At 36.4% G+C, this 13,112-nt stretch overlaps 1 protein-coding gene across 1 annotated transcript in view; it reads left to right on the top strand.

The window, feature by feature from the left end:
* ITGA4 (integrin subunit alpha 4) overlaps positions 1 to 13,112 on the top strand; it is an 83,686-nt gene that overhangs the window by 37,708 nt on the left and 32,866 nt on the right. Inside the window, exons 12-15 of the mRNA XM_060151400.1 lie at positions 86 to 176; positions 787 to 832; positions 1,211 to 1,365; positions 4,490 to 4,644. Coding sequence (XP_060007383.1) covers positions 86 to 176; positions 787 to 832; positions 1,211 to 1,365; positions 4,490 to 4,644 — 447 coding nt within the window. The remainder of the gene's footprint in view (positions 1 to 85; positions 177 to 786; positions 833 to 1,210; positions 1,366 to 4,489; positions 4,645 to 13,112) is intronic.

The following is a 13,112-nucleotide window of genomic DNA, read 5'->3' as shown; positions in this document are numbered from 1 at the left end:
GGACTCATTATTTAACTAAATCATTGTTTCTCTGGGATATTACGTATTCAAATCCTGTTTCCCACTCAACTTTACTATTTTTCAGAGAATTGAAGGGCGTCAAATCAGCAAATCATTAAGTATGTTTGGACAGTCTATATCTGGACAAATTGATGCAGATAATAATGGATATGTAGGTGAGTATAAAATTTACCATATTTTATAGATTGAAATGAACTCTGTTGTGGATGCTGCTTTATTGTGAAGTACATAAAACTGGTAGAGAAAAGTTCTAATTTACTAATGAGTTTTTTCCTTCATTTTTAAAGCTCTTTTGAATTCAAGGATGGATCAGAAATAATCAAGTAATTCCTGAGCTTTAAACTGTTAGTTACTTAACACTTTATTCCTTGTTCCGGAAAAAAATTAAAAGCATTCATGAAAATAAGTCAAACACACAATGATGAAAAGAAAGAGGGGTTTCTTTGGTAATTTAAAAAGAGATTTCTGGGTGAATGTTTATAGTCCAAAAATTGAATCTTGTTTCAGCAAGGCTGTCTTTATATCATATGTTTATATCCTAATGTTTATATTTATACTGTAAAGGGATGAATGTCATTGTAAATGAGCAGATTCAGACATATGTGAAATGAATCTTAAGATGTAAGCATACCTCTTCTAATTAATTTTCTGTAAATAGTGTTTTGATATAGTCGAAAGGTGATATGTAGTTAAGTATTTACGGCTGAAAATAATTCTCTTTGACTAATGATGATCATTAATCTGTGTTGTTTTTTTATCCTCCAGATGTAGCAGTTGGTGCTTTTCGGTCTGATTCTGCTGTGCTGCTAAGGTAAGGTTGATACATTTCACTGCTTAATGACAGTTGGGCTTAATTTAAATGATGGGAGGCAGTTTTTAAAATCAGCAGGGTGGTGACCTCATAACACTCCTTTTGATACTCTGAAATTTAATTATTGAACTTTAGGATATTTTTCCCACCTTACCTAGATATATACATAAATCATCAAAGTCAATATTTTTAGAAGTTTAAATGAAAATTTCTTTTGATTCATACATGGAAATGTAATTGGGTATATATATATACACATATTATTAAACAGTTTCATGAAATTACTTGATCAGTGGAAACTGACAAAACAAATGTTAACTGTCATCTTAAGGAAAAATAATTCTGCAATTAATATTGCTAATTTTATTTCCTTCTTAGGGCGAGACCTGTAGTGATTGTCGAAGCTTCTTTAAACCATCCTGAGTCAGTAAATAGAACAAATTTTAACTGTATTGAAAATGAATTGCCTTCTGTGTGCATGGATCTAACACTCTGTTTCTCATATAAGGGCAAAGAGGTTCCAGGTTATATCGGTAAGGGTGCCCTTAACAAATTAATGCCTGATAGAATGTGCACTTCCCTCATAAATCTCTTGGTCATCTTTTGAGCTCTCTCTGTATTTCACCATGGAGGGGATTTTAGGGCAGGAGAGAGCAGCCACCTGATAACCTTTCCTCTTCATCTTCCGGATTCTCGCTTTGTTCTAACCAATGAGTTGGACACATTGAGGCTCTAGTTGTTTAGAGATTATGGCAGGAAATAGAGCAAGAGTATCACTTGCTATGTTATTTAAGGTAAACTAATTGAGCTTAATCTGTAAGATCTCTTTGGAATAAAAAGAACATCACCACAGCTCCTCCTGTTTTATGAGGCTCACTGAAGTCTTGAGCTGACTTAAGTTGGAGGCCTGAGAGGGGGAAGATTCTTTTTTTCTTATTCTATCCTCTTTGAGTAATTGAAGAAGCTTATCTGGAGTCTAGACCCTGATTCTAATTTCCATAAATAACACACATCTCTTAAGGATTTACTATGACTATCGGCTCCTAAGAGCCATGCCCATTTGCCTGTACATAGGCAACTCTCGGTGATCTGCTCTGGAGAAAGTATCTTTGATATGGCTCATCCAACATTGTGGTTAATCTCAAATAACGTATATGTGACTTCATAATCATTACATTTTTTTCTAGCAGGTTAATGTTCCTAATTATGTTATATTTAAGCTAATATTAGAATAACTTCTAATGAAACTAGCCCATGGTAGAAGAGAAGCATAACGAAGTTTACCATTTGGACATTAATAATTCATGTATTTCCTGAGCCCCGCAGGCCTATCAAGAGTGGTTTGTTCCCATGACCCTGCCGGGTGTCATCTAAACATCATGAAGGGTAGCAGATACTGATTGAACCAAGCTATAGATATGTAGCAGAGGCCTCAGTCTGAATTAGCCTGTAATAAGAAGTAGAGAATGAGCCTGGTATTTCTATTTTAGATCAGATTCATTTTTTTTAAATTTTAATTTTATTGGAGTATAGTTGATTTACAGTGTTGTATTAGTTTCAGGTGTACAGCAAAATGATTCAGTTTTACATATATGTATATTCATTCTTTTTTAGATTCTTTTCTTACAGATATCATAGATAAGATTCATTTTTAATGGTACTCTGCAGAAGTCCTCATTAAAGATGCAGTGATAGGCCAGTGGGCAAAACCTTCATCTGGTTATTGATTGAAGAAGTAGCAGTTGGAGAGCATGACCCTAGTAACACAGTGACACAGACAAGCTGATGATTATCTGAGAGACACATGTTAAATAGAGAGAACTATTTCCCTTTATGGAAAATCAGTATTTGTCGTACTACCGATTCCATTGTGACCAAATATTTCTTTAAATGATTGAAAACAAATATATGGAAATCATAAATAATCATAGCATTGTTACAAAACATGCTTTATAGTTGTCATAAAATGACTCCTTGGGAGAAATAATTCACATAGTAAGCATATTTAATAAAACCAGGACATTTTGCCACTTACTGTGAATGGATTTTTATTTCCCTTGTTTCATGTGCTCTTGTCTGAGCTCAGAGTGATGAATTTGTAGATGACTATTTCAGTTGCAACTCTATCTCTGAGGCATTGAACCTCAGTTATAGTAATTTTGAAGCCAATTGATTTGGACTTTATTTTCTAAATAAAAGGAAGGTTGAAAGATTTATTTGAAGTTTGTAGGAGTGATGTAGGTTTTATACTTATGTTTCCTTGAAGTAGATAAAATCCTTCCAGAAGAGTAAGATACTCCTGAAATGTAAATGAACACTTGAGGAATAATATAAATTATTTTAAATATCACTTACGAATTATTTCTCCTATATAATGAATGATCTCTCAGTGGACTACTAGATGTAGCTTGTTTTGCAAAGAAGCCTTTTTTTTTTCAATTTTTTAAATTGAGGTATAACTGACGAACAACATTATATTAGTTTCAGGTATAAAACATGAGATGATTCAATATTTGTGTGTATTGTAAAATAATCAGCAAAATAAATCTAGTTACCATCCATCGTCATACATAGTTGTAAATATTTTTTTCTTGTGATAAGAAATTTTAAGATCTACTCTCTTAGCACCTTTCAAGTGTGCAATACGGTATGATTAACTGTTGTCACCATGCTGTACATTACATCCCCATGACTTTTTTTGTAGCTAGAACTTTGTACCTTTTGATCCCGTCCCCCATCCCCCACCCCTCACCTCTGACAACCACCAGTCTGACAAAGAACCCTTTTATATTCAAGAAATAGCTCTTTCTTTCTTGGTAAGATCGGTCTTGGAATTTTTTTTGGTTGTTGTAAATTTTCCTTAATTTTTTGGTTATTGAAGATCTTCTTTAGCACATCATTTACCATGTCAGATTTGAAATAAGTTCTTACCAAACTGCCAGAATATTTATTGAGAGAATGTCTGTATATATTTGTTTATTTTTGCATAAATCAACACTGGAAGATCCAACCAGAAACCAATAAAAACAAGGAAGGGAAATAATCAGGGTCTAGGGCTGGAAAGGAGATGTCTGTGAGTCAGCTGTTTATGTAGGTTTGACTTTTAAACCATGTGTTCACTTCACGTTAAAAAAAAAAAAATCAAAAGAAAAATAGCAACCCCTCAAATTGGAAACAAATGGAAATAAATGAACCCAACCATCTATGAAATTAGTTCTGTAACCACACGAGATAAAATCATTACAAGTGACATTTGGGTGCCTGTACTTCCTCAGTCAGACATTCTACGGACAAAAGGACTCGAAGAAATCTGAAACTTTACTTGCGACTTTCATTATTAGTAACAACTTTGGTAGTGTAGCTGTGAAATGTTTATATGTAGGAGGATTAAGCAAATAACTAAAGATGTTAATTTTAAAAGTAGAAATCTAGAGAAAAGTTTATAATTCTTTTTTTTAATTTATAAAAATAATTTTTGAAATGTGTATTTTAAGTTCCCTCTTTCATATTTCAGGTTAGTTTTTAGAAAGTTATTTAATGAAGATTTTAATATATTTCCAGTATTCTATATAACTTTGACTATTATCACTTTAAAAATAACAAAACAAATGCCTTCAGATAATTATACTAATTGCAATTCTCTCTACATTTTTGCAGTTTTGTTTTATAACATGAGCCTGGATGTGAACCGAAAGGCAGAGTCTCCATCGAGATTTTACTTTTCTTCCAATGGAACTTCTGATGTGATTACAGGAAGCATAAAAGTATCAAGCAGAGTGGCTAACTGTAAAACACATCAAGCATTTATGCGGGTAACGTAAACTTGTTTTTATTAACAGATACGTAAACTTCAACATTATCAATACGCTTAAATCTTCTTGCATTGGTATCTTTTATAAAACACGGTGAAAAGCAAGTATTACTTGAAGTAGCTGATCTATTGCTCCAGCGTCAAAACGTTAGAGGATCCTGTGACAGATCTAGATAATTCAAACTCTACTTTTTGCTTCTTCTTTATTTCACATTTATCACATTTTACCGCGTCACTGTTTTTTAAAGATTTGCCTTTTCCTCTTCACAATTGCTATTGTCCCTCTCTGTTTATGCACTTGCCTAAAAATGTAAATGTTGAGTAGCTCTGCTGAGCCCCAGATCTATTCCTGGTAGATAATGGAGGGTGGGGGGAGGCAGGGAAGTTGGTTTATTTTTCATGTGACTTTAAGAAGCAGAATCCAACGTGACTGCTTTTGGATCGTGCCTTTGTCTCTATGCCAGCATTGTCGGTGATGTCAGTGGGAACTTGCACAGTTGTAGCGTGATGGGGATCATCTGTGGGCCAGGATGATGCTTCTCATGATGGTTTGGGGTATATCCTGCCAAAGCACAGCCAGTTTCATGTTTCTTTTATTAAAACACTCATTCCCAAACTGATCATCACGTTCCTTGCATTGATCACATTTTATCGTATGAAGCAGTGCCAGGTCTTTTTCATTAGGGAATGGTGTACTTCAACAGAAAAACTACTGTCACAAAAAAGCCAAACTATTCCCAGGAGCCTTTTCTGGGATTTCAAATAGTAGCCTCAGCTTAGAACTTAATTTTTCCTTAGATACTTATTCCAAGCAAATGCAAACAAGCATCAGGACTATTAAATGCTAACAGCAATAATCCCTGTGCTATTTCCTCATTTCCCTTAACAGTTTTTATTGTCGTACTAGAGTAAAGCTATTAGATGGTTGAGAGCCAAAAGTATAGAATGATATTAGTGCAACCGTCATTGATGTGGTGGGGATTAAAGAGGGTTTTTTCTTTTTAATTCTGCATAGTTGATTTTACTCAGGTTAATCAATTTTAGAGCCTAACATTGAGACCATTTTAAAGGGCAATAAAAGGACCAACATCAGGCCTTGACAGACATATTGTGTTGAATCTGTATAAATGGCAGCAAATTGATCTGATTTATTTAGTCCCGTTTCTTGACATTGTTCCTATGACTGAGGGTTCATCAAAATTGTGCACTTTCTTCAGAATAGATTTGTACCAGAAATGACAATTTAGCAGAGGTTTCTGTGTTAGTTGCATATATACTTGTCACTACCATGGTAACACAACAAAAGCAGGTTACAGCCATGACTTTGGGCCGTACTGTCAATGTCAAAAAAAAAAGCACTTAGCTCTGGGATTGGTACATAGAGGGACTGTTTTTGAGAAAGTGATTGTTTCTTCCAATATTTTTTTTTCCTTCCTAACTTACCTTGCTTTTGTTTGGGACGTTTTAAAACTCATACATAGAAAGGCAAAAGGCTACTCCAACACCCTCCCTTGCAACAAATCCAAAGGCAGGTGTAAGAACCACAGAAACAGCTGCCCTAATCTTGAGTTTTGTCAAGGACCCCTAGCTGTTATTTAGGAGGAGATGGAAATATAATGAGTGCATTTCCCACCCCCACCAGCATGGTACCCGAGGCTTTCGGAAACATTAACCGGATTGTTCCTTTGCTCTGTAAAGCGCGTCCGGTGTCAGGAGTGTTAATATACATGTGCATTCTACCTCAGCGCCCCTTACAGTGAAATAAGGTGACACTTGTTAATTATGTGCTCAGGGCCACAGCCCCCACCTCTCAGAGGACTCCCTGCCTGCTGGTTAGGCATGCTTTCTTTGCATAGCTCCTGTTGGCTGTACCAATTAAGTTCCACTTCTTCCAGTTAATAGATATTGAGTACCTATGTAGTGTCAGGTTCTGTTTGAGACACTTACACAGGTCAGTGACTGAAACAAAAAGATTACCACCCTCACAGAGTTTATAGTCTAGTGTGGTGAGATAAACAACGGCACAAAATGTAACGATACACAATAGTAACAAATAGTAACACGACAGTAACAAAATGTAAATTTTATAGTATTTTAGAGCAGCAGACCCCACCCTTTTAGGCACCAGGGACCGGTTTCATGGAAGACAGTTTTTCCACTGGGGCAGGGGGGATGGTTCAGGAGGTAGTGTGAGCGATGGGGAGCGATGGGGAGCGGCATATGAAGCTTCGCTCGCTCGCCCCTCACTCACCTCCTGCTGTGCAGCCCAGTTCCTAACAGGCCACAGACCGGTACCGGTCCATGGCCCAGGGATTGGGAACCCCTGTTTTAGAGGATTATATGGGTGATGGAAAAAGGAAAGGAGAGCAGAGCACAGGAAATTATAGGGTGCTGGGGAAGGAGTGAAGAATGCAATTTTAAATAGGGTGGGCAGAGTGGGCCTCATTCAGAAGGTGACATCTGAGCAAAGACTTGAAGGAAGCTAAGAAGTTACCATGTAGATGTCTGGGGCAGTGGTCCGCAACTTTAGCATGCAACAGCCTTACCTGGGGGGCTTGTTGAAACACAGATTGCTGGGCCCCACCTAGAATTCTTGATTCAGTATGTCTTCAACAAGGCCTGAGAATTTGCTTTTCTACAAAGTCCCCAGGTGATGCTGACGCTGCCAGCTTGAGAGCTGTACTTTGAGAACCCCTGATCCAGGAGGAGAACATTACTGAAAGAAGAGCTAGGTAAAAAAGCATCAGGAAAAGAATGAGCCTGGTTGTTTTAGGAAACCATGAGGAGGCAAGGATGGCTGGAAGAGTGAGCAAGGGGGAGAGCAGTAGAAAAAGAGTCAAATCGCATAAGACCCTGTGACTTTTTCTCCAAGTGACATGGGGATCTATTGTAGAGTTTGGGGCAGATAATTGACATGATCTGACTGAGTAATAAAAAGGAATACTCTGACTGCTATGTTGAGACTACACAGTAGGCGACCACAGGTTGACACAGGAAGAAGAGGACACTGCAATAAGCCAGGTGAGAGTTGATGGCTCCAACGAAGGCGGTAGCAGTGGATCTGCTGAGAAATAGTAGAAGACAGATTCTACAAAATTTACTGACAGACTGGATGTCTAGCATTTGAGAAAGAAAGGCTCCAAGACGACTCCAAAGTCATTAGCCCAAGCAACTAGAAGAATACAGTTTTCATCAATAGGGCAAGGGAAACAACTTTTGGGTGTAAAATGTTGGAGTTCAGTTGTGGACCTGCGGAGCTGGAGAGACCTATCTTACTTTTAAGTGTAAACAGCAATTAATCATTTATATTGTATATACTCATCTGGAATTGGAGAGGGGCATGGAACTGGAAATCTAACAATGCATCTTTGGCATATGAATGGGTTTGAAAGTCATGTGAGGTGGCTGAGATCATCACAGGAGGAGAAAAGAGCTAAGGTCTGCACTCTGGACCCTACAACATGAAGTGGTTAGAGAGAAGAGAAGGCTTACAAAGGAGATGAGAAGGACTAACCAGTAAGGAAGAAAAACAGGAGCTTGTGGCATCCCGGAAGTGAAGTGAATAAAGCAGGGCAAGGAGAAAGGCGTGACAGTGTTTTCAGTGCTTTCGTCTTAGTTGAAGAAGATGAGGGCTAAGAACTCACCATTGGGTTTAGCAATGTAGAAGCTATTGGTGATCATGACAACAGCAGTTCAGAGGAAAAGGAGGAGAGGAATTGGAGACAGTGTAGCTTATTCTTTCACAGATTTTTGTTCCAAGGGGAGCTAAAGGAAAGGGGTGGGGAGTCAGTAGCTGACAAGAGAAGTGGAGAGACTTTTTGTTTCTTTTAAGATGGGAGGAATAGCATGCTTTTGTGCTGATGGGTGTGTTCCAATAGAGTAAATGAGATAGATAAGAGGAAAGAATCGTCAGTGCAAAGAGGGCAAAAAGGGTGGGATTAATTGTACAGATGAAAGGATTGATTCTCGATAGCACATGCATAGTTCATTTGTTTATTTGCTTGCAGATGCTGGGCAGATGTGGTTGAGAGGACTGGAAGTTCTCTTCTGATTGCTTTAATATTATCAGCGAAGTAAGAAGCAAAGGCATTAGCTTCCATCGGAATGGGAGAAGTGGTGTTTAGAGTTCGGGAAGAAGACGTGAAGTAGTCTTCTAGGAGAGTGGGAGAGTGAGAAAGTACAGTATGGTCCTGAGATGGAGTTAGGCTCTAAGTTGCATCAGAAAGTGAGACGAGTCAGTATGGTTGTGGTTTTTTCCAGTCATGTTCAACCTTACAGGTGGGGGTAGATGAAGAGTTACAATCAACCATGGTTGTGGTCTGCCAATAGAGTGAAGCAAAGAAGGAACGCACGAGAGAGCCGAGGAGTATGCGAGTGAGTGGTTATATTTTTGGCCATGAAGATTAAGCAGGGTAAGGAGAGGAGAGAGAACAGCAACAGGGTGTGTGAGGGACAGGGGAACAAAGTTGAATTGGAGGTCCCAGTGGCAGCAGCACATTGTTGGACTTGAGTATTTAAGAGAGTGAGCCAGAAAGATTTCATCAGTATGACCACATGTTAGAGCCATTGGGGACCTGAAGGTGAGAAAAAGAATTGAATTTTATTTTTATTCTTGCTCACAACCCCTTGATGATCTCACATAAATGAAAGTCTTTAAACCTACTTATATTTAAAAAAACCCATCACAGTCTTTGATAGTAGAGAATTTGGCTATTTTAGAAAATCCACATCTTCTCATAAAACTTGGCTTTTATTAAATCCTTCTCTTTTAATCACACATTCTCTAGTTTCATGTATTGGATCTTCTTGGAATATAGGAGACATTGTTAGCAATCTAATAAGTATCACATCACTAGCATATGCATTTGCTGGTATGTTATTTTTCTGAGACTGTATGGTCATTTACCTGGTTGGTAAGCACATCAGTTTTCTCACGTCTGCTTCATCTACTCATAATTAAAACGGGTATTACATAAGACTGTTTTATGTGGACGGTCAAAATGTATTCCTCAGAAAATAAGGCAGAAATTATTTTTTTCCTTATAGAACTCCATTTTTTGGTGGTTTTTAATTATGCCAGGCTTTATTTTTTACTGTTAGAGCCTTACAATTATTAGATGTTATGAAAGGAGAATCTAGAATTTAGAGTTGGGAGTTAATAAAAGGTTTCTATGGTAGAAGGCAAATGGTTAATTTTTTAGGCCTTATAGTGTTTTATCTATTGAAATTCTGTTCTCTTGGACCTCGCTTTTCCCTTTATGAAAGTGTTTCCCCATCCATGTAAGCATATGAAAATGAATCTTTGTTATCTTCAAAGGTACAACTTGATTAGGTCTTAGAGATTTCTTAGGACAAGATTTTAGGACAAAGGATAATTTTGAGGCTGTTTTGATTTAGAGAAACCCATTCAACAATTGGCAGCAATATTTAGAAATGTTGGAGCAGCCATGGTAGTGAGACTTACCTTCAGGTTTTTAGAGATATTTCTTGATTGATCTTGATGGAATCTCTGCATCAAAATACTCTCTGATGTTTGAGAAGAAAACAAACATTCCCTTCCTGTCTACAGCATTCCATAAAATCTAGAAATATTTAGCTTAGTCATTGGACCAGGAATGCCTGTCTCTACTGGTATCTGAGATCCAGTGAGTTCAGTGGCCTTAGTATGTTGTATAATAATCATGAAATCAACCCGCCTATGTATTTAGTAGATTAGTTCATTCTTTCTTTCCTTTGGTTTCTCTAAATTCTGGATTTTGGACTTCTGAAATAAAGGAATTTTATTTTGTTATCTAAGTCTTAGGTAACTTACAAAACCCATCATTTTCAGTAATAACTTCAAAAAATGAACATGTGTTTGATTACTGAATATATGTATTTGTATTTTATTTGCTTATATTTTTAAGCTATACAAACACATAGTTTAATGAAGTACCATTTGCTCCAAAGTAGTTATATTTTAACCACTGTGGACCAGTCCATATATGCATGCATTTCTGCTGAAAATCTAAATACAGACCAACTATATAACTATACTGATACTATGGTAACCTAGAAGATGATTGATTATTCCAACATATATTAATTCTTTGTTAGATTACAAGGTCTTTGAAGACAGGATATTATCTTTTCCATGTTTGTTTTCTTCTTAGAGCTAGCACAACTCATTACATAAGGCCTCCAATCAGTCAATATTTAATAAATTTATAGATGATGTGTTCTCAGAGCTTTTTAAAGAATTCTGTGAGGGAAAATCTGTAATGTTCTATTCGTGTGATGGTGAGGGCACCTGTCTTGGGGGTGTTGTCTTTTCTCAGGAAGTTGTAGTCCCAGATGTTTGACAGTTCACCCTCTGAAACATACTTACTAGATAAAATGGTTATAATTACACGGGGCCTTGCTAGCTCAGATTCCAATCTATGCCTCAGTCTTAACCTTCTCCACACAAATCTGATCACATTCCTTCTTAAAATTCTTCTATGTAAGAATTTTCCCATGCCCTTTCGAGTGTAGGTTAGGTGGCCCTCCTTCTTCTGTACTTCTGTCTGCATGTATCAGAATGCTCACCCCTCCACCACATGTGTGGATTTATGGGTTTTAAAGTGTAATGTAGGCACCGGCTTTCAGTTTTGTATCCCTAGATCCTGTCTTCTACAGAGTAGACCCATGAATAGATATTTTCACATGTTTATTTATACCTCAACATCATTGTTCATTAAGTAATATTTTATAAATATTTCTGGCTCCACCCTTTAAATAAATTCCCTCACTGCATAAACACAATAGGATGATGTGGGCCTACAGCTCAGTTCTCAAGCTGGCCATAATAAAAATTTCTGTGAAAGTCAGACAAGAAGGCAGACTTTGTGTAATTTCAGGCATGTGCTAATTTGCATGCTTGTGGGTGCCCTGTTTTATGTAATTGTCCATAAAAATGTGGCATGGAATCTTCATTATTTTTAATATAGATAGCACATGCCATCCAAATTAAAAATTTTAAAAAAATCTACTTTTTCCTCCTGTATATTAATTAGTCACTTTAAGAATTTTTGTTATTATAGCTTTTGTCCTTAGGTGGAGCTGTTAAAGTTAAGTAAGTGTGAATATCTGTCAAATACAGTTCTTGCAAGAGTGCATGTACATTTTATATATTGTGAGAAAGGCGTAATTAATAGCAAATTAGGATAATGGAAGTAATATACACCAGATGTAGAGAAGACCTTGTGGAAAATTAGTATGAATTAGATAACATGTGATGTGGTCAAAGCAAGCTTGTTGAGAAGAATTAAAACAGTGGACATGTGGAGGGACAGTCAGTGGCTGTCTAGCTCCTACACCTAGGGAATAATTTAATCAAGTTTGCTATTGTAATACTCAGGGCTTCAAGCTGTTCCATTTTCACAAGTTGATAACTTGGGATTTGGACCTTGATTTGCAGCATTCCTATATGGTCAAGGTTTCGAGTTGAGATGATCACTTACCAAGTAATCTAATAAAAACATCTCCATGTGTGAGAATGGAAAAACCATGAGAGATCTTGAGTACTCTGAGTCATGCTACACATCTTCCAGGTACCACTTAATTAATACAAGTCTAATAGTTGTATTAGTAGAAAACGTAGCTCATTTTCTATTTAGTGTTCACTGGTTGGCAATAGACTAATTTTCTTTTTTCTTATTCCTTCCAAATAGTCACCAGAATTTATTATAAGAAATTGAACTTCTGTAATTCCTTGGTTGGCTTATATAGCTACATTTTGCAGTAATATACACATAATAATTATAATATTTAACATCTATTGAGACCTTAATACGTACCAGGCATTGTACTAAGTGTTTTACGTACGTTATGTCATTGAATCCTCACAATAAGGTATAGGTGTCGTAATCATCATTTTCATTATCATTATTACCAACCATTTTCAGATGAGGTAATAGTTCCATAGACAGATTATGTAATTTGCCCAAGGTTACATATAGATAACAAGTGAAGGACCTGAGGTTTGAACCCCAGTACTCTACCTTCAGACCACTTGCTTTTAACCAATTTATATATATATATATATATATATATATTTATATATAATGTTGTAAATGATGAGAAGAAACAATTACATCCTCTTTTATAATTACATAAAAGACATAGGATAGGTGTAGTCTTATGTGAAATGTCATCTTTATTAACTTCATTGATTTTTATCAAAAGTTACTATAGGCATAAATAGCATAGCAGTAATCTGTATGATAGGTATTTTTTTCTATTCAGTAGGAATTGTTAATTTATGAGCTTTGGAAATCTGCTTTTAGGCAGAAATGTTTAAGCTATATTCCAACTCTGAATTGTCTAGATAAATAGAAATCCGCTGACATTATTCAGTAGGAGGTCTGTCAATTACAGTGTCATAGATCTACTAAGGAACTCACTAAGTGTAAATATAAACCTCATAAATATAAAGCTCAATTATGGTTA

The sequence above is a fragment of the Lagenorhynchus albirostris genome, chromosome 6 (genome assembly GCF_949774975.1).
Source record: "Lagenorhynchus albirostris chromosome 6, mLagAlb1.1, whole genome shotgun sequence".
Lineage (NCBI taxonomy): Eukaryota > Metazoa > Chordata > Mammalia > Artiodactyla > Delphinidae > Lagenorhynchus > Lagenorhynchus albirostris.
Note: the sequence above shows the minus strand (reverse complement) of the source record. Positions and strands in the feature narration are given on the sequence as shown.